The sequence below is a fragment of the Podarcis melisellensis genome (assembly GCF_964234715.1).
Source record: "Podarcis melisellensis genome assembly, chromosome: 6".
Classification (NCBI taxonomy): Eukaryota; Metazoa; Chordata; class Lepidosauria; order Squamata; family Lacertidae; genus Podarcis; species Podarcis melisellensis.
Genome location: NC_138538.1, coordinates 25133614 through 25159388, shown reverse-complemented (window position 1 = coordinate 25159388; position 25775 = coordinate 25133614). Strand labels below are relative to the sequence as shown.

Genomic DNA, 25775 nt, shown 5'->3' with positions numbered 1-25775 from the left:
TTTGTCAATCTGGAAGTTGAATTGAGAGCCAAAACCCCTTTTCATGTTAGAACAAAACTGGATGTTTTCTGGACTCTACTTCTAAGGCCACTGGTTGAGAGACCAACAAAGTATTTGAAAACCATGTCTCGATCCCATGTTGTATCTCTTTCTGGGTCTTTGCTTACTCTCCTTCTTAGCTATTGAAGTGTGTTTTCCTACTGTTTACATTCCTTCTTAGTCTAGTACAAAACCATTTCTTTCCCCGTTGTTGTTGTTGTTTTTAGTTCACAGAACCTCTCTCATCAACAAAAACAAATCCAGCAACTGACAAAATAAATTACAAAACAGAAGACATTTTGGAAACGTATCTAGTTCTTTATTGATTAAATACAGCATTAAAAATAATATAAACCATCGTTTTTTAAAAAAATACACACACGCACACACACAAGTGAGCTTTACCATTTTATGCCTTGCCACTTTAACTGCCATCAATAAAATTTCTAGAGACACAAAAAGACAGTGAAAGTGATGACAGACTGTCAATATTATGGACAGATTTGGGCCTACACCATCTTTCCCCCTCAAATGTTAGTTTCTCTCAGGTTTTGCTCCTGCACACATAGCTTTTTGCAATACTCATTTCACATTACTCTGTTAGCATTTGACAAATCCGAGTCATTTTCTTTCATCCCCCAAACTATTCGTTCAAATTGGCCCCAAGTACAAAACTTGAAAACTTGGAAGCAGAGATTGGCCTCCCTTCGACCTTGACCTTTTCTGAATTACCAAAATTGCCACCTTGCACCCTTTATCATACAGGACCAAAGCATACCCTCTGCTTGGCAAGCCTGCTATGCTCTTAAAGTTCTATACCAGCTTTCCCCAAGCTTTGGACTACAACTCCTATCACTCCTGGAAAATTCCCCATGCTAGCTGGGTGGGAGTATGCAGAGGGCACCAGGTTGGGGAAGACTGTACTGTACTACTTTCAATGCATTGGCATGAAACGATTTTGAACAGTGGATTTAGAGTGTGCTATACCTATAAAAAAAATACTCAAGGGATTTTGTAGACAATTCTGTATTCTTTTAAGGCTGTGCTGTGCCATGTAGATACTTTCCTAAGCACATCTTAGTCATCCAGTCTGTGTTGCTCATTACATCTGTTAGTACTTTTCCAGAAAATTCTAATGGACTTCTGCACCTATCCTTTCTCTGGTAAAAGTCTACAAAGGATGAGAAATGCAAAGTTTGGAAATGTTTATGCTGAGCAAGACATGACTCCTGCACTCTGGTCAGAACAAAATGACACAGCTTTAGAAGAGAACAGCTTCCGTGTGAACTATTCCCCACCTCCATCTGTATGGTTAAATAAAACTTGCTTTGTGTTGTGATGTCACCATGATTCCCTACTTTCTTGCCCCCAGCACTGACCGTCAGTGAGGCTGGGGAAAGAAAACACTGGCAGTAATGATACCAAGACATGGGGCTAGGTTCGACTCAAACTTACACAGGGGGAAGGAAGGGGAGATTTACATGCTGTTGCCATTTTTAGCAGGAGACACCTCTTCATGCAATTTCTCATTCCGACCTCCAATAAAGCCCCAAGGGATTTGTGAACTACCCACGCATCACCTCTCAACGCCACCCATTTACACTGGAGGGTAAGCAGTCAGATGAGACTATAAATGGACCTAAGGAAAGAAAGCACAGGGCAAGTGGAAAGTAACTTCACCGGTTAATTTGCTTTCTTCCTATCCGTATGGCAACTCATTCACCAGATGTTACAGGCAACAGCCCTTGATCCTCTCTTCAAAAGGCAGCCTTAGGAGGGCATGATTGACAGCTGAGCAGCAGGGAGGGGCATTAACCGTTTCCCTCCTAGTGTAAGCAGCTTCTCCCCTCCCCGCTGCAAAAGAAGAAATGGGGTTTCAGATACTTGCTTCCTTTCTTCCAAAGCTGCTTTTCTACAGAGATCAGATGTGCAATGCACGTTTGAATTAAAGGTGGACTCCCTGCCCTACTCATCCACCCTCAAGCACGAATTCCTTTCTTATGCTGACAAAATGCTTCCTTCTAAACCCTTTTATGTCCAAATGAGGCAATCTTCTGGCATATGTGTTCATATTTTGCTCTTCTGACAACATCAGCTCTGGTGTTGGGCTGAGAAAGGGTTTAGCTTTCTCACATCCACTAGTTTGGAAGTGGGTAACATGAAACAACCATTTAAACATCTCTATTAGTTGACATTTTCAAAATAAATAGGCCCTCTTTTAAGTCACAAGTGCAAAATACAGATATTAAGAACTACCAAATTTGAGAAACCCTCTACACATTTAGGTGGATATTTTGGCCTTTTAAAAAATGTGAGCAAACAAGGAAAGGAGGATTTTTAAGTACAGATCATCGCTTTCTCTAGAACAAACTAGACCATTTCAACAGGCTTTTGGTAAATATACCTACAAACACGACATTTTAAAAATGCAACACCAAAGAAACAATGAAGACATAAAGACTAAGAACATTATATGGCTCAGGTGTTTCTGGATTGTCTTGGTCATAACAAAAAGACTTGTTAGGGCCCAGTATAGGAAGACAAGTCTCTGCTGGGGAGTTTCTCTAAAGGAAAAAAATATTACAACCAGACAGGGATGTGAAATCCAATCTGAATATTAAAAAGGTTGAATTAAACAGTAATACTGAGATGGTTTGCTCTAATCAAATAACAACATGTATGTGGAACTGTGTGTGCACACACAAATACACGTTTGTGCACTGAACTGCAATGTCAAGGCTGCATCCCAGAAGACATTACACACCTACAGTTCTGCATAGTTAAAATGTCACCAACACTGTGCTTGGGACATTAGCATTTTGAGGGCAGAACTTCTCCTCTACATTCCTGGCAATTTGGTTACCTTCAGAAGCAAAATGTAGATAACCCCAAGCTTCTATCTGAGAAGCCTTACTTCTTTAGAACGTATGCAGGCTTTACATGGCAGCACATTTGTTCACTGGGGTGTCTTTCCACTAATGTGAAAACCTGAAGCTTGCGCATTAAAAGAATCAAACCCAGATGATCTCCATCAATTTCTTCAAGGACAAGACTGTCTCTTTTTAAAACTTTCTTTCCAGAAGTCCTTTACTACAGGCAGTCACATCCTATAGAAGCTCTGCTACCCCAATGTAACCCTTCAATTAGCCACAAGTTCATGCGAACAGTTAAAGGGAATCGCTTCTTTTTTCACAGCCTCCCATTAAAATAAAAATAAAAATCCAGGAATAAAAAATTCATCCCCCCGGCCCCATTTGACTATTTGTTTAACATAATTTCCAGCTAGGTCATTTCCCTCTTGCCAGTCTTCCTAGAGTGTCCTTGGAAAAGATGGGTTTTGTCTTATAACCCATTCTGCATGAGGATTCACATGGTACAGGTCTAAGAGGTATGTGTCTGGGTCCAAGCAATGTTCACCTGTTGGGATAGAGAGAAAAGATTTATTTTAAAGAAACCATTCCACAAAAATATAGATCCCACTATTCCTCCTGTGCCTGGTAACTTTGGGTAACTTAGTTTCAGATTATTTAATAAAGTCCCTAACAGTGTCAGGACTTTGGAAAATATTACCGTATTTTTCGCACCATAGGATGCACTGGACAATAGGACGCACCTTGTTTTAGAGGGGGGAGAACAAGGGGAAAAAATTCTTCCGCTCTCTGACCAGCGCCCCTTCAGCAAAGCGGCAGGAAGCGCTGTGCAAAGAGTGGGAGAATTTTCCCCCTCTTGTTTTCCCGCTCTAAAACAAGGTGCCATTTAAGGTGCGTTCAGGCGGCTACCTTGGAAGCCTGGAGAGCTATAGGTGTCAGTGCGCACCGACCCCTCTCACTCTCCAGGCTTCAGGTTCCTTTCGACCTGCTCTTTGGGGCTGGCGGGGGGAAGCCCACCACCAGCCCCAAAGAGCAGGTCTGGGAGCAGCGGAAAGGCGCAGCGGAGAGGCTGCTGCCATAGTCACGCGTCACTTCTCCAGCTGGGAGAGGGTCGCGGGGCTATGGCTTCTTTATCCCCGTCCGCGCTCTCCCGGCTGGAGAGGTGACGCGCGGTTATGGAGGCTCCTGCCAGAGCCGCGCGTCACCTCTCCAGCCGGGAGAGGGTCGCGGGGGGCTGCTTTAGCTCCGCGCGCGCTCTCCCGGCTGGAGAGGTGACGCGCAGCTATGGAGGCTCCTGCCATAGCCGTGCGTCACCTCTCCAGCCGGGAGAGGCTCGCGAGGGGCTGCTTTAGTCCCGCGCGCGCTCTCCCGGCTGGAGAGGTGAAGCGCGGCGATGGAGGCTCCTGCCATAGCCGCGCGTCACCTCTCCAGCCGGGAGAGGGTCGCAAGGGGCTGCTTTAGCTCCGCGTGCGCTCTCCCAGCTGGAGAGGTGACGCGCAGTTATGGAGGCTCCTGCCAGAGCCGCGCGTCACCTCTCCAGCCGGGAGAGGGTCGCGAGGGGCTGCTTTAGCTCCAAGCGCGCTCTCCCAGCTGGAGAGGTGACGCGCAGTTATGGAGGCTCCTGCCAGAGCCGCGCGTCGCCTCTCCAGCAGGGAGAGGGTCACGAGGGGCTGCTTTAGCTCCGAGCGCGCTCTCCCGGCTGGAGAGGTGACGCGCGGCTATGGAGGCACCTGCCAGAGCCGCACGTCACCTCTCCAACCGGGAGAGGGTCGCGGGGCTATGGTGTCTTCGCTCCATAGGACGCACACACATTTCCCCTTTTGAAGGGGAAAAAGTGTGTCCTATAGAGCGAAAAATACGGTATCTCCTATCACTTTCTGGATTACAAGTATTGTGAGTTGTGGGGTGGGTGGGTTGCCTATAAGCATGAGTCTCTTCTTGTTCCTGAATCCACCAAGGATTCAATTGCTGGAATAGCCAGGCCAACTTTTTGGTGAGCTAAAGGCCACTCTAAGTATGGGTTGCTAGGGTAACAAAGAAAGTGGCTTTGTGCCAGAAGTCAAATGGGTGTGCTGCCACCCTCTACACCTGGGTGTTGGTGAGAAGGACAAGAGCCAGAGGTGTGTAAGTGCTGGGCTGGAAGAAGACTGCTAGAAGAAGCAATGCTTGATTTCTGCTTGAATCCAAGGCTGTGGCTATGGGATAAGCAAGACAGTACAGAGCTACAGGAACTTATGAGCCAACTTGTTATAAGGCAGTTTCCTATGTTCCTAAGCAAGGCTAAAAAATAGATAGAGGCATAATCATTAACCACATAATGGGAGAAGTGTTTTCAGGAGGACTAAGTGAAACTTTGAAGCTCTCTTCTTATTTTTGCTTTTGGATACTGCTTGTTGTTTAGTTAATGTTGTTATATTTATAGCATTGAAATGTGGGTTTTGTACATTATTATATCTGCTATTGTTTTGCTATTATTATTATCATTATTAGGAAATTGTTACTATGAAATTGTTTCTGTACTCTTTGTTCGAAATATATTTCCGTTTTCTTTGCTCGAAGCCACTTTGAACATATTTTTTAAACCGGCTTACTTGGTTATTTGCGTTATTAAGGAAATGCCTTTAAACAACCCTATGTGGTCCAGCAAGGCTTAGGCCTGCTAATTCCCAGTGGTTCCCTATTTTGATTCATTCCTAGGACAACTGTTTGCTTCAGCTGCCCACCTCTTAACCCACTAACTCACATTCCCCACCATGAAAAATAAAAAATGACAACAGTTCAAATTTACATACTTATGTTGCCGCCGACTTCATAGAAGAGCAGGTTCATCGTATCTACCGAACCATTACTGCAAAATTAAAAAACACACACTAATTATAACCATTTCCAAGACAAAGAGGCTAAAATATATATATATTGGAATTGCTCTAAATAAGAGTTCTCCAACATGGTGCGCCTTCCAGCTGTAGCTCAGAACTAGATTTCCCATTATCCCTGACTATCAGCCATGGAAAGCATTAGGTTGGGGAAAGCTGTTCTAGACCTGAGGATGGCCAGCTCATGTTAAAACGGTATAGTGAATTGGAAAATATCCTTTAAGGTTGCCTTTAAAAAAACATGCACATTAAATGTAATGGATCGTTTTAAGTAATATGGACGAGGGTGGCCCTGTGATCTAAACCACTGAGCCTAGGGCTTGCTGATCGGAAGGCCGGCGGTTCGAATCCCCACAACAGGGTGAGCTCCCGTTGCTCGGTCCCTGCTCCTGCCAACTTAGCAGTTCGGAAGCATGTCAAAGTGAAAGTAGATAAATAGGTACCGCTCAGGCAGGAAGGTAAACAGCGTTTCCGTGCACTGCTCTGGTTTCGCCAGAAGAGACTTAGTCTTGCTGGCCACATGACCCAGAAAAACTGTCTGTGGACAAACGTCTGCTCCCTCGGCCAGTAATGCGGGATGAGCGCCGCAACCCCAGAGTAGTTCACGACTGGACTTAACTGCCAAGGGTCCTTTACCTTTTAAGTAATATATATGTATTCTTTTAGAAGACATCTGAAGGCAGCCCTGTATTTTACTGTATTTTAATATTTAGTTGGAAGCCTGGGCTGTGGACTGGTGTTTCATACTCACATAAACCCTTTTAGCTTCTCCTCTCAATAGCAGTTTCACCCCCAACCCTAAAAAAACTTTCCTCTGAAGTTAGGGGCTCTCAAGAGCAGCACCCAAACCTGACCTAAGGAGTTGCCAGCAATGGTTTAAAAAGACCACAACCACTGGATGGTCTCCCGCTGTATCCAGAAACATTTGCACACTATGCATGGAACACACAGTTCTCAGCTATCAACTACTGTGCCCCAGCAATGAACAATGGTGCTTTCTGCCCCTCATGAATGCATCCTATGCACTCCCCAGATCTGCTCCAGACCATTGGGGGAGGGGGACCCTAAAAGACATTTAGCGGCTGTGTGGGGATAATTATATTAATGATTTGTTATTATTTATATGCCGCCCATCCAGGGCCGGATTTAGGTTTGATGAGGCCCTAAGCTACTGAAGGTAATGGGGCCCTTTATATGTCCAGCTGTCCTTTGTCAACAACAAATTGTCGCTGTTTTTTGTGTTGAATATATGCTATATGGAAATTTATGGACCTAACAGGTATCTAAAGCCATTTGCACATAACAAATTTTATCAAATTTGTTTGGTTTTTATCTTATATTTTGGAAATGTACATCCAGGGTTTCTTCCCTTTAAATTTTTTTGGGGGGGAGGGCCCAAGAGAGAGGGGCCCTAAGCTATAGCTTGTCTAGCTTATCATGTAAATCCGGCACTGCACCCATATGACTGGGTTACTCCAGCCACTCTGGGAGGCTTCCAACAAATTAGAACACAATACGACATCAAACATTAAAAACTACCCTAAACAGGGCTGCCTTCAGATGTCTTCTAAAAGTCAGATAGTTGTTTATTTCCTTGACATCTGATGGGAGGGTGTTCCATAAGGTGGTGCCACTACCAAGAAGGCCCTCTGCCTGGTTCCCCAAAACCTCACTTCTCTCAGTGAGGGAACTGCCAGAAGGCCCTCGGAGCTGGACCTCAGTGTAAAATCTGAGATGGAGAGAACGTTTCCTTTGACACAGAGAAATTCTTACACTGTCAGACCACTGGCGTAGCTCTACATTGGATTCCACTCGTAAAAAACAAAAAGACTGATTTAAGTGACACAGCGGAAGTCCCCTTCATTAAATGCTGCTCATCTCAACAGACATTTAAAAAAGCCTCCTGCCTAATCACGCATAAAGAAGACAAGCTACATTTCCTTCTAAGCTAAGGAGAGGAGGTGCTTTTACCACTTGATAAGTTTGACTGTGTTGACAATATTCCAGCCATTTTGACAGAGGTTCTTCTGGAACTGCCTCAGGACATCTGCAGCTTTGGTTCCACTGGTTAAGCGAACTTCCAGGGAATCCTTTAGGAAGGGGGAAGCCTGGACTTTCACTATTTTGGATGGCTGGAAGATGAAGGAGGCAGCATTAGGGGGGCGGCGGGAGGAAACTTAGATGTAAGAAAATCCAAAGCGTGTGCACAAAACATGAAGACATAATCAAACACTCTGTTTGAAAATGCTTGTTGTCCTCCAAGTAAAATGGTTATGTATGCACTTCTCCAAAAGCAGGCAAAGGGCAGGATGGATGCAAAGCAATAAAAATTAAATTTGATTCAGTCACACAGCGTGAGAAGCAGTAGCATTTGACTAGCGTTAATAAAGTAAGCATGAGTGCCCCCTGGTGTTCACGCAAGGGGAAGTGTTTGTTTCAAGCAAAAAATTTCACCATCAGCCAGTTGACCACGCAAATAATTTCTCTCTCTCCATTGAGCAAATCTCATATACAGCAATTAAAAAAACCCAAAACCTGCATGCCAGGCATCTCAGAGTTTGGTTGCCTCTGAGAACCAAAAGGTCCACACAAAATCATTTGATTTAAAAAAGCAAACAAAGAATATCAGATGGGCCCAGGTCACCTCCAGATAACCTGTTCACTGGACTTCATCCTGATTTTTTTGCACAAGGTTTGCAAAGTGGTTATAAACATATGTTGGCTGTTCACTGAGCATACATTCCAATTTAGATGGCAGGGAGGTTATACAATGTCGTCTCAAGCAATTCTGGGTTTTTTAAGGCACTATGCCATACCAGAATGCCAGTCCCTTTTTAATTGCACAACGTGAATCTGTAAGAACATGGTTGGCTCCCACCTACAAAACCTAGAAGTGCCCTCAGACTAGAAGAGTTCTTTTGTTTTAAGTACAGATCTAAGAGGCATCAAAGTACAGGATCCCCTGCTCTGATGATGAACCTATCCTACAACTGCTGCTGTTGCCTCTCTGAGAACCAACAGCCAAACATGATAGTGGCCCACTAATTCCTTGAAACTTCTGTCTGTATCTCTTCCAGCTTATTCTGCTAAATCACTCACGCTTGCAAATCCAATCTAACTCTGAGTCAACATGGGAAGACTTATCCTACAGTCTGCATGTGCCAAAAGACAATTGCAAGTGGGCCTGGCTGGCCACAGTTCCATCTTCTAATGCAGCCTTCAGCAACCTGGAATCCTCCAGATATTTTGGATTACAACTCCCAGCTCCCATCAGTTCTAGCCAGCATGGCTGCGGGGGCAGCAATATTTCTGGATAGGAGTTCATGGAAACTGCAGGGTAGAGAATGCTCTTATGATTGGGTCTTGTTTGAGCCCCTACAGGGATCAAAGTGGCCACCGAGAGAACAGGATGCTGGAATTCATGGGCCAGATCCAGCAGGCTCTTCTTAAGTTCTTATGGAATTGTAGGTCCAAATACCTAGAGGACACCAGCCTGGTGAAGGATGCTCTTAATGCATTGACCATGCATTGACAATGCAGTGGGCAATGAGGATTTCACTCACTTCGCCATGGTTTTTCTCAGTCTTCTCCTTGTCCAGATTAATCTTCCTTAACAGGTTTTTGATCCTCCTGTCACAGAACTGGTACCTCCTGCTGCTGCTCTCGTTCAGTTTTCTCACTTGAGCTACCAAGAAAGATGCAACCTAAAAGGGAATGCAAAAAAAGAAAGAGGTGTGAGGCTGTTGTCATTCTGAAAGTATCTCCGGAAGAGATGAGAAACAGGAGGTATGTAGAGAAGGGTGGATGGGAGGGAAACCTTTCTGGCACAGCAGGTCTGACCTTCTTTTTAGGGTCTTTTATTCCAAAACTCTGTACCTACAGCTCTGAATAACAGCTGCTTGGTATCACAAAGAGTCCTGTTACAATTAGAGCTGGGTAATACCTTGTTTTCAACACTGTGATATATCAGCAGCTAAATTCCATGATATTCTGATATATCACAATGTCTGGAATGTACCTTGGCTGCTTCTTTCTCCCCATCTTAGGGGAGGAAGCCGAGATACATCACCCAGCCCAAGTCCCCATACCTCTCCAACTCCCACGAGCCAGGGAGTGGGGTGGGGGGCTTCCTCAAAGGTGCAGGCAGACAGGAAGACAGTGGCCAAGAGTGAAGAAAATTATTTCCTTTGTCAAAAATCAGCTGCAGGAGGGGGAGGAAAGTCAATTTGTCTGCAGGCAATTTGAGCTGGGAATATATCATGGCTCTCCGGCCACTGCAATGTACTGCCAGCTCAAAAACCAGTATCATGATCTGATACGGTTTCAGACAATTTTCCCAGCTCTAGTTACAATCAGGTCCTGTTTCTGGGCTTCCCATAGGCATCTGGTTGGCAACTGTGAGATCAGGATAGCTGGACGAGATGGGCCACTGGCCTCACCCAAGAGGCTCTTTTGTTGTATGCGGCTGCCATTTTAAATATCAAAAAGGTTACAGTAGTACCTCGGGATGCAAATGGGATCCATTCCGGAGCCCCGTTTACATCCTGAATGGAATGTAAGATGTGACGGCGCGTCTGTGTGTGTCGCATTTTGCCGCTTCCGCAAAAGACGTCATTTTGAGCATCTGCGCTTATGCGAGCAGCGAAACGCAGAAGTAACGCGCTCCGTTACTTCTGGGTTGCAGCGGAGCGCAACCCGAAAACGCTCAACCTGAAGGGCATTCAACCTGAGGTATGACTGTATTTTAAAAATCAATATAGAGTTTTATCAATGGCAACTCAAGGATGACTCAGAAAATATGGCCCCAACTTACAGTCCAGAGTAAATCCTGATAATGGATCATCATCCGCACCACGTCTGCCGCACCCTCAGCCAGCTGTTTCTCCTTCCCTTCCGGGATCTTGTTCGGCAGCCCCTTGTGCATGAAGAGATTTGGAGCAATGACTGTGGAAACGTTCCAAAGATTCATCTTGTTTTTCCGCTCCCTGGTAACCACCAGCCTCAGAAACTCCAGCAAAGCCTGATAAAGGAGAGGAAAATTATTTTCCGTTATCAAACATCGGCTGTAGGCAGTGGGGAGAGAAGTCAAATTGTCTCTGGGTTCTGAGATGAGGAATATGAGAGAGTGCTTGCAGACAACGTATTTGCAACATTGTGATGTAAGAATGTTGTCCGTACAGCAATGCCACAGTTCTAAAAGGGCGAGTTTGTATATCATTCTGCACTCTACAATCAGGGCACTACGATCCCCAGGAGGTGGCGATATTACCTTCAGGGTGTTTCGGTTGGGTTCTGGCAAAATCAGTATAAGCAGATTGAGAGCCTGCAGCCTCTGTTTCAGATCTGGGATATCTGTAATGGAAGGAACAATTGACATCCAAAATTACTGGGAAGAAGAAAATATTGGCCTAGAAGCCTCTTTAAAACTGCATTTTATATACAGTCAAACCACGGTTGTCGAACATTATCCATTCCAGAAGACTGTTCGACTTCTGAAACATTCGACAACTGAGGAGCGGCTTCTGATTGGTTGCAAGAGCTTCCTGCACTCAAGCGGAAGCTGCGTCGGACGTTCCGGTTCCGAAAAACGTTCGAAAACCGGAACACTTACTTCCAGGTTTTCGGCATTCGGGAGCCGAAACGTTCCAAAATGGAGGCGTTTGGGAACCGAGGTTTGACTATACCAGTAGAAGACAGGGCCACACTATTTCATACTCACTCATTGCCTCTCATACACAGTAGCCAGCATGTAATACCTAGGCAGTTTCTTAAGTAGCGTGCATGGCTTAGCATAAGATGAAGACAACTCCCATGGCCTTAGAAATGTCAGATTACTCCAACATTTAATACACACAGACACCTTTAAGAGGATGGCATACCTGCCGTTGTTCCTATTCAATCACCTGAAAATACCCACCCCTTACTGTGTGGAAGGACAACCTGTTGCTGTTGGGCTACAACTACAGTCATCCTTGGGGTGATGGGAGTTGACCATCTGGCAACATCTTGAGCGCAACAGGTTCCCCATCCCTGGCTCACAACCATCCGTCAGTGACACTTGTATCACACTCTCCCCCAAGAAGCTCTGGAAAATTTAGGCTTAGCTGTACAGAGCCTGACTTTGCCCAAGGTTTCTTGAGTGAGAGCTTTATGGCTGAGCAAGAAATTGACCTTGGTTATCTGACGTCCAACGTATCTGCTATACAACGGCCACCTAATATACTCAACAAGGAAGAAGACAGAAATCAGTGGCAGGGCCTGATATCTTTGGCCAAGGCCTCACTCACTTTGCACAGCTGCAAAGGCAGGTAAGTATTCTGCCGTCAGCAGAGGGGTGGGCAGTTCCCGGATGAACCTCTTCAGCAAGCCAGAGACATCATTCTGATGGACCTCATCCCACTGGAAGAAACCAGTATAGAACTCACTTTCTAGCTTTTGTTCCAGGCTCTGTGGGGGAAAGGAAAAGAGGGGAAAGTCACATACTGAAGGTAGAAAGATTTGGAAAAAGTAAACATGGGAAGGGGTGGGGAGAAATGACTGCAATGTTTCAACAGCATAGCAATAAAAAGCAGCTATGAATATTAATAATAAACCAGAGTTTGGGGTGCAGGCTAAGGGAAGAAGTGGGATTTCTTTCCCTGGTGACAAAGTACTGCATTTTAAAGAACTGGGAAGACTGAGATGTCCCAGCAAGGGAAACGTTTCCATGAGGAAAATCACCTAGGATTCTATTGGCCATGCTGGGGGAGGGGGGCTGATGGGAGCTGTAATTCAAAACTCCAGCAGGCTTATGGGAAGGTTACTCTATGGCTTGGAGTTCAGCAAAAGGAGGACTATTTCTTTTTGCAGACCTTCTGGTCTGACCGGAAACACAGGCTATTGCATTTTTAAAGAAGTTATTCACAGTGAAACTTCCACAAGCAACGGCAAGCACAGGAAGACACACCGAACCTTTTGCATCCATTAACGCACGACACCATGTGGGTAGTTTTCAAATATCTACCCCCAGGGAACACTTTCCACACCAACCTGTCGGATGAGGAATCTCTTAAGACTCCTGCATATTACGGAAGGTTCCAGAGCATGACTTTCAACACCACACTTTGCTCAGGCACTGTGGGGTTTTCTCCGTTGACTAACCTCACATGAACTGAGTGTGCGCTTGAAAGCAGCGGTGGGTTGACCTATGTGACCTACTTCTTCTGGGGTCTGCCAGTCCACTTTACATTTACGAAGGGATAAAGGGCACCCTCAGGATCTCAGAACTCATATGTGTCAAGTGATTCCCATTATGCACACTTGCACATGAAAAGAAGAACAGCCACTGCAATGCTTGTTTGGGGGCATGAAGACCTAACTGCATCAGACCTCTATCCACCATCAACCTTTCCCCATGATTACCCAGAAACATGGCGGTTGAGGTGCCTTCCAGCTGTGAGGATGAGAAGGTTAAGCTGTAGGTCCCTGCCCTTTAAGTGCAGGCACAATCACCTTGCTAGTCCAAGGTTGTTGTTGTTTTTTTTCAAGAATCTCAGCAACCAGAAGGTGTTAGGTTGTCCACAATAAATTAGTAATCCACCTTAGTCTGGATCATACCCAGCACTCTCCTTCGTCTGTATATCACAGGGGAATGTAGATACTGTAGCTGTAGATCATGGGTAGGCAAACTAAGGCCCGGGGGCTGGATCCGGCCCAATCGTCTTCTAAATCCGGCTCACAAATGGTCCAGGAATCAGCGTGTTTTTACATGAGTAGAATGTATCCTTTTATTTAAAATGCATCTATGGGTTATTTGTGGGGCATAGGAACTCGTTCATTTTTTCTCTCCAAAATATAGTCCGGCCCCCCACAAGGTCTGAGGGACAGTGGACTGGCCCCTCGCTGAAAAAGTTTGCTGACCCCTGCTGTAGATCAAAATCTATGCGGGAAGTGTGACCTTCTCATGAAGAACACCTAAGTTTCCAAGGAACTAAAGGACATTTCATAGGGTATTAATTTGACCATTGAATTCTACCTTAATGCGGCTCTGTGATCCTGAAACTCTTAGGATTCCTTCCGTGTCCAGACCTTTCTTTTCTAAACATGACAGCAACTATAAAACAAGACAGCAAAACGTCATCACCAAAAGGCAACAAGGAGCTGTCAATGAAGCTCAAAGCAAAGAATAGACAATGATTATTTTTTTTATGGAAGAAAAAAAAACAGGAGAAAAACAAATGAAGTTGCAAAATAAACTTACTGCTTGCAGAATCAATGGAACCCTGGTATTTGGGAAGAGCTTTTCGTCATTTTCTAACAAAGTGCCAAGTGAAACCCCAAAAAGCTTGCGCTCTGCAATGGAAGACACTGTGTTATAAGCGTTAAAAAAAAATACTTCATCTATAAATAAATAAATATTTCTGTTTCCTCAATTAATAAATAAGGGCACACAGCCATCCAGAGAAATCCAGGAAGTGACATCACATAGGGCCAATTATCACGATACCTGCCACATTCACACAATACTGTTATAATCAAAATACTGGCCTATATCCCCTACCCCATCGGGTTTGCCCTTATCAAAGAAAGTTCAGCAAGATTTTGGTAGGGATTTTTGTTTATTACAAGAAAACAAAATGCTGTTGCTAATGACCCATCTGCAATACCCCAATGACCCACTTATAATACTAAGCACCCGTGTAGAGTTAGCCAGAGTGTACATTGTGCATAGCCAATGCTAGTCCACACTAATCTCTCTCCCTTTTCCTTACAGGGATAGCAGGGGAACCCGTGCAGATCCATTTCAAGGCATACATGTCTCAGATCAGGCATGGAGAAGCCATGGTGGTGCTCTAGGCATTACTGGACTTCACCTGCCCAGCTAGCATGGCCAATGGTCAGGGATGAGGGGAACGGGAGTTCGACAATACCTGCAAGACCCACATCCTTGCCGTACATACACCAAATCTGCTGAACAAAACATCTGCAAGCTCTACCAAAAGGAGACTGCTTGCAGATAAGCCCTTTTACTCAGATTGCTGAGAACTACCAATAGTTTTCCTTCCCTAATTTTAGTCAGTGACAAGAACCACAAGATGTCAAATTCATGCTAAGAAGCACCAGGAAAACAGGTACCTGCAGCCTTCCGCTTTACTGCTTTGTTTCTCTTCAGCTCCAAGCCAACGACGTCGCAGAGAGCGGTTAGCTCAATGAGTGCCAGAGTGGGAATCTTTTTCATATCCTGCAGAGATAAGTCTCCAATCCTGGTCACTCCCAGCCTCCCCTTGGGAATCTTAAATTTCTAAAGCAAAAAGGACAGTGGGATGGAGACTGGAGTGACATATCAGAGTCAATGCAAATTATTATGTCGCTATTATTGGTGATTATTATCATTACTGTCAAATCACAGCCACAGGAATCTGCTAGGATATAGCAAAGTCTTGCACTTACAGGTAAACAACTCTCATCCTTTATCCTCCTGGATTCCCTTGGGAAAGATCCTTTGAGTAGGATGGCTGCCTGCTCAGAATAAGCAATTTCCGTGCTGAATAGCTCCTCTCTTGCAGAGCCTCTCAGTGGCGATGGGAAGTCCTGGGTTTCCGTTGGATCTGCTAAGGTGGGTGGGATGCAAAGGTGCATTCAAGATTTGCAACACAAGATGGACCTGAACTTAAATGCATAATTATAACAGGCACCTGAACTGCACATTTAGACTGAGCACTGACCACATTCTGGCCCATTTGAGGAGCTTATACCAGCCTACTCAAACCTGGAGAATTTCAGATGTTTTGGACTACAACTCCCATCAGCACAGCCATGCTTGATGGGACTGACAGGAGTTGTAGTTGAAAAACATCTGGAATGTGTCATATTGCGGAAGGTGGGCTTATGCTAAGATATAAAGCTGAGCACGCAAGGCAACTGAGAAGTTAAAAATCACCTGAGTTTATATCCTGAAATACAGCTAATCCATTGCTAGTAAAAATCAAGTCTTTTTTACCCAAATAGGCTACAACAAGGTCTTTTGATTTGCAAATCTAGCTGCTTTTGAAATGATGTTACAATGCAGGCTATTCCCGTGTTTTAGGTCTGGTCTGATCAATCAAGGCAGCTTGATGAGTTTCACTTTTTAACCTGCTTTGGGTCACTTTTACTTGCAAACTGACATCACAATTCCCACAAAATTTCCATTAAATTCCATTAAAATTCCATATCCCACACTCCTGTTTCTATAATATATCAAAGGTTCACATGGAGCTTCACCTATCCTAAGTACGTTGAATTAATGAATCATTGCCCTCTGTGACAATGGGAAAGCAAGAATTAACTAAGCCTTCCTTGGGAAATGCTGTATAACATTAAGCCTACCTACTGCTGTTCCTGTATATGCCTACTCAACATTAAGCCCCATTCAGTTCAATGGGACATTATTCCCTGCATGTACGGGACTGTAGGTTGGAAGCCTAGACTTAAGACTTTTAAATGATCTATTCCCTTCTCTCTACCCATGACAATACAGCTACTGTCTTACTTTTCTGGATGTTATTTGACGATGCAGACGTGCGGTGTGATCTGTCCATTTCCAGATTTGTCTCTGGCTCAGTCTCCTACATGCAGGACAAAGAACATAAATGAAGCCACGTTCCATGAAATCTATTAACAGAATACCAGGCCTTAGACACAGGGAAGCAAAACAGAAATGTAGGAAGTTTGCCTTATGACAAGTCTGACAAAACCAGTCCACCCAGATCAGTGATGTCTAAACTGAATCGATAGCTTGTACGATTTGGAGACCCCAGAGACTGAACCTGAGAGCTTCTGCACTCAAAACACTTCCTCTACCAACACAGCTACAGCCCTTCCTCCCCAAATAAAAAAGGATGCCTCACTGGTCACGGAGAAGAGGAAGCTGGGAATATTAAAAAGGAACTCGTTGTCCAGAAGAAGTGTTAGAATCTTGACATGCTCCAAACTCTCACTGCTGGTCAGTGGCATAATCCCACCAAGAATATGCTATCATTGGTAGGTATTAAGTACAGATTTATAATGCAGAACTTCTACCAGCTTTTTGAGTAAAACTCAATATGAATAGGCAACTGCAGCAAATGAAGAATGAATCCCCTTTCTTGAGCATATCCGCATACGGGATATCTATATTTCCAATGCCTAATGGTTATGAACAGCTAGATCCAACCTCTATACTTAGGCAGGATTCCTGTCAATATGGAATAATTTCAGCCAGTTCTTTTTCCCAAATTCAAAACTGCTTCCAACTATTCATTATTATGATTGTATTGTTTTTAACATTTGATTGGGAGCCGCCCAGAGTGGCTGGGGGGACTCAGCCAGATGGGCAGGGTATAATATATATATATATATATATATATATATATATATATATATATATATATATATATGCAGGTTTTGGTGTCCTCGGGTGTCTTCCCGTGTAAAAGTTGGGGTGTCTAGGCGACGTTTCGACGAGGTCTCACTCGTCATCTTCAGTGAGACCTCGTCGAAACGTCGCCTAGACACCCCAACTTTTACACGGGAAGACACCCGAGGACACCAAAACCTGCATTCCTGTACCCGTGAAAATCTACGAAAGCATATATATATATATATATATATATATATATATATATATATATATATATATTATTATTATTATTATTATTATTATTATTATTATTATTATTATTATTTTGCCACACAGTGGTTAATATTGTCTAAGGGAGGTACACTAGATCTTATGGTACAGCAGCATCAAGGTATAGTTTCAAAGAGAGGGACCGAGAACCCATCCCACCTGAAAGCCTTGTCTTCCCACCTGGAAATTATGAGCTCTAATTTCTATGCTTAAAAGGAAAGGGCATTCTTGGCGTAGCTGGGTGGTGTCATGATTCCTGCATTTGCTTCAGTGCTTCACCTGGGAATTAAGGTTCTTTGCTAAGCTCTATTTCAAATTGAACACTGATGTCATACAGCCATAGATCAAAGCGCAAAAAGCGGATCAGTGCTAATGCAAATCAAGTGAGACAACCTGAGTCAGAGAAGTTTCACTGTTCTCTTTTTCCTTCAACAAGACCTGCAGACATCCCAGGAGCATAGTAGCTATGGGTCAGTGCACAGAAGGCACACTATGTGATGCTGAAATGCTCCAAATTTTTAGAGAGTCACTGAACAATCTGGGTGTGTGGCACTCAGCCACCAGGTTGTTTTGTCAACCAAAAATAGATTACTCAAGGTGGGGTTCAAAAGTTCTAAAATTAAATCAAAGCTGCTAGGGGCAAAGGAGACAATTCTTGGTATTTAACCAACAGAGATTGCAGAAATTCAGACAAGTCTTGATGTCCTGTAACTGGCAGCTCATGGTTGCAGTTTAGAGCCCAGGAGTTCTTTTTTCAACAAATTTTTCACACACACAAAATAAACCTACTGTGAGTTTAAGTACATTTCTCCCCCAGGGCACTGTTAAATTTGCTTAATATTAGGACTGTAAGCTCTACAGTTGTTTTAAAACTGGGTTGCTCCATCAGCTGACAACCCACTGGGTGGGGCTGCGAGTTATGGGCACACTTGTCTGTTGTTGTTTTTTAAAAACACTTTCAGTTCAGGTGTGATAGTATAATAGAAAAGCAAAAAGGAAAATAAGAGAGGAGAACTGTAAGCCCACATCATGAATGTTTGTGCAACAGAGTTCAGCCCTTATCAGGTTGAATCAGGATACCTCTGTGACTGTACAGTAGTTCCATGATTGTATTTCAACTCCATTCTATTAATGGAGGAACAAGAGCTGGAAAAGTGGGGTCGGGGGCCGATTGCAGAGCAAAGCATGTGAAGTAAACACACCGCAGAGCCAACCACTCCAAAGATGTCTCGGACATCACGGACAGGCTGCTTGTTCTTCTTTCTCCGAGAGCGGGTGTAAGTGTCAAGCCGTCGCTGCACAGCTGCCGCCTGAGTCTTGGTCAACGTGGAAAGCAGGACACTGTTGCCATTCTCTGCGGCGTGGTCCCCAATTAGATCCGAAAGCCCTGCGTCTTGGAGCCATTCGGCTTCAGCTTCCCCTTCTGAGAGGTACAAGGAACAAGGAGGAAGGCAAGGTCAAAAAATGAGAAGAGCCACAGAGTCGGTAAATCCTGGTAGGCTAGACTGCCCAGCTCCCAGCCTTCTGGCAGGTTACCATGTTTATCCTAGCTAGGGTCAGTTGTCACCTCCCCCAAACCTGGCCAAGATGATGTTTTTAACAGATGCATGACAGGCATAATTTCAGCATGTTGAGTGTGTTGAATTTCTGCCTGTCATTCAGCTCTTAAAGGTGCATAGCAGATAAAGTCTTGGGCTAGACTAGTGGTCCATCTGGTGCAAACAGACTATGCCAGGTGGTGGTGGTTCTTCACTGTTTCAGGCAGAGGAGTCTTTGCCAGTCCTCCTTACCCAACATCCTCTCTTCCTACAAGGGGACTGAACCTCAGAACTCCCATAAGCAAGATATATGTTATGTGGTCCCTCCTTCTCATGAAGAAAAGGAGGCAAGCCAAGGCATTTCCATCAAACTACCTGAAACCACATACCTAGGTGGCCTACCTTTGAGGTTTCCAAAAGCAGTTACACAGCATCTATCATGGGCAGTTCAACAGCTGGAATACAAAAAACGCCCAAAGAAAACCCACAAAATAATGATGAGTCTATGAACTATCACTGATGTAGAGTTCTGGAGCTGGACTAAGGAGGCCTCAATCAAGACGGGACAGTTGTGCTCCTAAATCAGGCGACAGAAGAAGGATTCAACCTGTTTTTGGATGAGGGTGACTTCCCTTGAAGAATCAGGTTTGCAGTTTAGGACTGCTCCTGGGTGCAGCTTTACGTCTGAAGAGCCAGGTGGCAGCAGTGGCCAAATGTGCCTCTGCTCAGTTTAGTCTGGTGCACCAGCTGTGACTCTTCCTGGGGAAATATTATCTAGCTAAGGAAGCATATGCTTTAGTTGCAATAGATTACTGCAGTGGATTATATGCTCCGCATCTGAGGTCGCCAGCCTGGGCCCCACAGTCGCAAGACTCTGAGCTTTCATTGTTTTTAAAAACAAAGTCTTAAGCTCTCCTCTAAAGCAAGCTATGCAGTAAAATATACAGGTACCAATCTAAGCAATTTCTGTAAAATGAGCAAGACTGGCTGATCCCACCTGCCAGTTCTTTTAGCCAATGAGTGAAGTCAGAACTCTGGCTGGTGAGTTGTCTGAACAGCAGGTAATAGGAACCCTCAGGGTCCTAAAGACCTGCTGTTTCCCCTTCCCTTTTAATGCACTTTTCCTGCGTCTGTCTTATTTTCTGGGCAAACACTTCAACAGGTTAAGCCTTTTCTCATATGGAAATACAATTGCGCAAAAAACAAACCTTCACCATGACTGTAGTTTTTCCAATTTTGTGTTGGATGTATGTTATGGATCTATTTGGTTCTGTCTGTCTGTATGTTCTAGCGTTTTATCCATGGATAAACAATGGTTTTCTGCTGAGAATAAAATTCAATTTCTCTTAAAATGAGGATAATATCCCCAACTATTTTCTTTATAGGGCTGTTCATCTATGCAGGACGTGACATTTCCTCCCATGCTCAAATTTATGATTGCTCTGGAAAACCTCCAATACATTTAAAAAGGCTACTGGATAATGGACTACCTGCAGCACTCCCCAGTGGTCCCAAACAATTAGGCCCTGTGTAGGGCCAACTAAGATGCTTACACACAGAGAAACAGGCTATTGGAAAAGAGATTATTTGTAGCACCACCTAGTGGGTCCAAACAATTAGGCTTTGTGTAGCATCAGCATTTACTGTGAAACTAAGGAGTGTATATACACACACAGACATAGAGTCGTACCTTGGTTCTTGAACGCCTTGTGACTCAAACGTTTTGGCTCCTGAATGCCACAAACCCAGAAGTAAGTGTTCCGGTTTGCTAACGTTTTTTGGAAGCCAAATGTCCAACACGGCTTTTGCTGCTTCCAATTGAGTGCAGGAAGCTCCTGCAGTCAGTCAGAAGCCGTTCTTTGGTTTTCGAACATTTTCGGAAGTTGAATGGACTTCCAGAACAGATTCCGTTCGAGAACCAAGGTACGACTGTATTAACACGAAAAGCAGCATACCACCTTCTGTTGTTTAGTTGTTTTCTTCTGACAAGCTTTGGTCACAAGCAAGAAATTCCAAGCAAGCAATGATTATTACTCAGTTCCTCTTAAAGGCAGAGGTAGTTGTTTCCCCATAGGAGTTTTCATTTCCTCTCCCCTTAAGTCTAGCCAGACATGCAACATACCCCTTGGGGGATGGAACCACAAAACTCGGCATCCATTTATAGCCCAATTCTTCTTGGTGAAGGAGAAAGGTGTGCGCACAACCAATTATTAATATGTCTGGGTTTGTTTGTTTTTAAGAATCTTATTTAAAAAAATGGGAAGTGGGGAATTAAGGGTACTATTACGCATTATTTTCAAAACAAATTCCATGACCCAAGTTTCACAACAATGAACCCCAAACTCCATACCCCTAAAAACACAGAACACAAAAGAGCCCGCAAGATCAGTGCAATGGCTCATCTATCCAGCATTCTGTTCTCATAGCTGCTGACCAGACAGATGCCTCTAAGAAACCTGCAAGCAGGATATGAGCACAAGAGCACTCTCCCCTCCTGCAGTTTCCAGAAACTGGTTTTCAGAATTTCAGTTCATCATCTGGGAACCAGTCACATGTCTACAGGGACTTCTTTTGCCCCTCAAACACAGAAGGATTTCATAGAATCACAGAGTTGGAAGGGACCCTGTTCCAAACCCCTGCAATGCAGGAATATGAAGCTGTCCTTTAAGGAGGTTGAACCTGCGACCTTGGCCTAACCTACCTCACAGGAGAATTAAATATATGAAACCTTAGACTACTTGGAGGAAAGGGTGGGATATACCGCATTTTTCGCTCTATAAGATGCACCAGACCATAAGACGCACCTAGTTTTCAGAGGAGGAAAACAAGAAAAGCCAGCAAAGAGTCGCAGACACGCTTGCTCGGCGTGGTTCTTTAAAGATAGAGCGGCTCTTGCTGGCTTTTCTGGGAGGTGAGAGAAGGGACTGACAGGCTGCCCTCCATCTCTTCTCCCACCAACCTGAAAAGCCAGAGCAAGCTGTGCAGCTATTGCTAAAGCCAGCAGAGCAAGAGCGATAGCTGCGCTGTGGCTCTTGCTCTGCTGGCTTCCCAGCAAAGCGGGAGGAGGAACGGAAGGGGCTCCATAAGCGCTCCCTTCCGTTCCTCCTCCCACTTCGCTGAAGAGGTGCTGCGCTGCGCTGCTGAACCCAGCAGAGCGAGAGTGAGAGCTGCGCAGTGCCTCTTGGTCTGCTGGCCTCCCAGCGAAGCAGGATGAGGGATGGAAGGGGCTCCATAAGGGCTCCCTTCTGTTCCTCTTCACTGGGAAGCCAACAGAACAAGAGGCGCTGCGCAGCTCTCGCTCTTGCTCTGCTGGCTTCAGCGACAGCTGCACAGCCTGCATTCGCTCCATAAGGTGCACACACATTTTCCCTTACTTTTTAGGAGGGAAAAAGTGCATCTTATGGAGCAAAAAAATATGGTAAATGCAGCACAAAAATAAATAATAAAATATGCCTCCCCCCCCTTTAAGCATCTTACTCAGCTGATGACTCCAGTAAACAGGCACTTTTGCAAATTATTCTGCATTCCCACAACTCAAGTGGAGCTACTGAAACTTTTTACCTTCTGGGGGTTTGGCATCCGTAAGGTTGCATTCGTCCGGCTCACATTCGGTACTCTCTTTGATGCTCTCCACCTCTAGCCAAAAAGTATCCATTGCTAAGTTGCTCGAGGAATCTGCCCTGGAATGCCTGCATTCTGACTGCAGCAGCTCCGAGGAACTTTTCCGAGGAAAGCGGCTCATTCTGCAAGCGCAATTTCTAATGAGGAGGGAAAAGGAAAGCAAATGTTTCAGAGACTGAAAGATATCTGCTTGGCATTCATGCTTACTGCGTGAACACACACACAAAAAACCCATCATTCTCCCAACAAAGATGACATCCAGAAAAAAGATAAAATTCCAAAGTGTCTTATTTTTCTGTTTTTGTTTAGTGATAATGTGGGCTGAAGGATAAAACCGAGCCCAGTCTTCTGACGTGAGTGGAGCTGCAACAATGCAAGCTTCCTTGAACTGTCCTGTACATGACCTAGAAGGGAACACTCTGCAGAGAATGCAAAGGAAGAACCAGAGCTTCTGGTTCTTGGAAAAGATTCAGAACTGATTTAAGCCTGTGAGAGTCAAAGCTTCCAAACCTTGAAGAGGAAAATCACTGCAATCCCAGGAAAATGTGAGTCTGACCTGGAAGCCTTTTAAATATGGCATGAGCACAGAGGGGCTTCACTTCATTGGTCTTTGTGTGTGCCTATTTGGGTGCAAGGTGATGGGAGAGAACTAAGAATTGGTAGCACGTGGGGCAAGGACAAAGCAACGGGAGCTCACCCCGTCGCGGGGATTCGAACCGCCAACCTTCTGATCGGCAAGTCCTAGGCTCCATGATTTAACCCACAGTGCCTCTTGCGTCCTTTAAGCCACATACAACCCACTAAAAGCACCCTGCCAAACTCAACCCACAGGGGCTGGGTAAACTTTTTCAGCCCAAGGGTCACATTGCCCCTTTTGCAAAACCCCCAGGGCAGCAGGCATGCAGTGGGCATTGTTACTTCTTAACTTCACACATGCACACACATACAGTAATACCTCCGCGAATGTCCACCCCGTCGACTGTCCATTTTGGCGAACGTCAGCGGCAAACCTAGAAGTACCAGAACAGGTTACTTCTGGGTTTGCCGCTCACGCATGTGCAGAAGCGCAAACCACTCCGTGCGCTTGCGCAAAGCGGCGATTTGTCGAGTGTCCCTTTCATTGAGCGTCCGGGGCTCCGGAACAGATCCCAGACTCAGGTTACAAACACCTCGGGTTACAAACACTTCGGGTTACAGTCTCCACTAACCCGGAAGTAGTACCTTGGGTTAAGAACTTTACTTCGGGATGAGAACAGAAATCGCGCGGCGGCAGCACGGCAACAGCGGGAGGCCCCATTAGCTAAAGTGGTACCTCAGGTTAAGAACAGTTTCAGGTTAAGAACGGACCTCTGGAACGAGTGGTACCTCTAGTTGCGGACACAATCTATATACACTTCCGGGTTTGCCGCTTCGCAAGCTGAAAAGACGCAGCATGAACCTAACGCAACACGAGGTATGACTGTATACCACACACATAAAGGCTATTAGCAGTATGCCTCTGAATACCAGTTGCTCAGAAATGGAGATGGGCAGAGCGCTGTTGCACTCATATCTTGCTTCCGACACACATCTGGTTGGCTATTATGAGAACAGGAGGCTGAAGTAGATGAGTCACTGGCCTGATCCAGCAAGCTCTTATATTCTTAGCACAGTGCAGTCACAGAGCCCATCCCAGAGCTCAGGTGACCCATCTTAAATTCCCCTCGTATTGCAAAAAGGCAAAGAGGAACCCCTCCTTGCAGCCAGTGCTGCAATGGGGAGGGAAATCACAGTAACGTGAGGAGGAAAACCTGCTGCAGCCACCTTCCCTTTGGGGGCCAAAAAATTGCTACAAGATAATGATATACTGTATAGTCAAACTCACTCAAGAATGATTAAATCATCCAGAATGATTGTATACTATTTGCCTCCTTAATTCATTTGAAACAATACGTCTTGAGGTCACTTAGTTCAAAGCATTTGTAATACATTTCCCACTGCATTCAGCTTTCATAAAACCTGCCTAAACTCACCCACAAATCCAAACTTTTGTTTAACGATTTATACCAAATCAATAATTTCCCACGCAACGTACATACACAGTTAAGACAATGCAGCAAGAAAACACAAAATGAAGTTGTCCAAATCAGGCAGGAAAAGCTTCAGCATTAACAGGAAAAGTTATCTACCAATGCCATCATTCCATGCCTTGGGAATAGTAGGGTGAGCACCAGGCAGAAGCGTTTGCAAGAGTTACCAACACTGACAAGCCACACTCCTGAAGCTGGTGGACCTCAAAAGCAGGACCTCATCTGACTATGTCTACACTTTGATAGGTTCATCTGCGAGTAGGTGATGCTTCAGATAATCTGGGTCCTAGGCTATTTATGGTTTGACAGGCAAACAAAACAAAACAACGGTACTGTGCATTGTGCCTGGCAACCACTCAGGAGCCAAGAAGGTCTTTCAATACTGACAATAGCTGATCAATTCCAACTTAATAACCTTCCTCTCCCATTTTGTTTCTGAACTTTCTTCACAAGCAGCCCGTGTATAATGCATTACAACAGGCATTTCAAGGTTCTGTTTGATTTCACAATAATTGTTTATTGTCTTATTGTCCCCTTTTCTGATGGTTTTTTTTTAAGAAGGGGGAATAATTAAGCAGTGTAGAAATATCTCAAATAAACAAATAACATTAATATAATCGTAATCCAATGTAGGCATTGCCAGGCATTGGTAACTGTGACAAGATTGGTATTTCAGGAGACACCACCATGAGGCAAAGATACCACATAAGCAAGCCATAACCAAGTTGAGCATATGTGGAGACAAAGCTTTACTTCTACAAAGAGTGAAGTCTCTTGTGCCCGTATCAGCTCTCCTGTGGGACAGCCCTAAAAGGTGTTCTCCAGAGCTCAAAGCTAGTTCTCTGACTTAGTCTCACACCAACACTCCAGCTTCCCTTCCCTTGATCCTTTTCACAGGCACAGACCCAGATGACATTGTCCTTAGCTGAGGTAGGGAGGGCAAGAAAGGTATGCCTCCACTAAGAAGGATGTCATGAACCAGGGGCCTAATCCCACCTCCTCAGCGGAAGAGGCCCAAGGCAGCACCTCGCTCTCACACCAGCAATAGGATGTGCTGCACAGATCTTGTGCTGTGCCAAAACTGTCTTCAAATTTCTCTTCACCTGCAAAAGGTGTTTTTGTATTTCTGCCTC

General features: G+C 44.7%; 1 protein-coding gene across 2 annotated transcripts in view; it reads right to left on the bottom strand.

Annotated features, from left to right (window-relative positions):
- Positions 1 to 336: 336 nt before the first annotated feature.
- Positions 337 to 25775, bottom strand: part of ARHGAP40 (Rho GTPase activating protein 40) — a 36941-nt gene continuing 11502 nt past the window's right edge. Inside the window, exons 2-15 of one of the 2 annotated variants that reach the window (XM_081916882.1) lie at positions 22514 to 22710; positions 18617 to 18837; positions 16296 to 16371; positions 15215 to 15372; positions 14900 to 15065; positions 14025 to 14116; positions 13800 to 13877; positions 12073 to 12232; positions 11055 to 11137; positions 10599 to 10805; positions 9349 to 9489; positions 7757 to 7917; positions 5702 to 5757; positions 337 to 3456 (exon numbers count right to left, since the gene is read on the bottom strand). In XM_081916882.1, the coding sequence (XP_081773008.1) occupies positions 3350 to 3456; positions 5702 to 5757; positions 7757 to 7917; positions 9349 to 9489; positions 10599 to 10805; positions 11055 to 11137; positions 12073 to 12232; positions 13800 to 13877; positions 14025 to 14116; positions 14900 to 15065; positions 15215 to 15372; positions 16296 to 16371; positions 18617 to 18837; positions 22514 to 22710 (1903 nt within the window). In that variant the 3' untranslated portion in view covers positions 337 to 3349. Of the gene's footprint in view, positions 3457 to 5701; positions 5758 to 7756; positions 7918 to 9348; positions 9490 to 10598; positions 10806 to 11054; positions 11138 to 12072; positions 12233 to 13799; positions 13878 to 14024; positions 14117 to 14899; positions 15066 to 15214; positions 15376 to 16295; positions 16372 to 18616; positions 18838 to 22513; positions 22711 to 25775 lie in introns of both variants that reach the window. The other variant, XM_081916881.1, reaches the window with a different exon arrangement.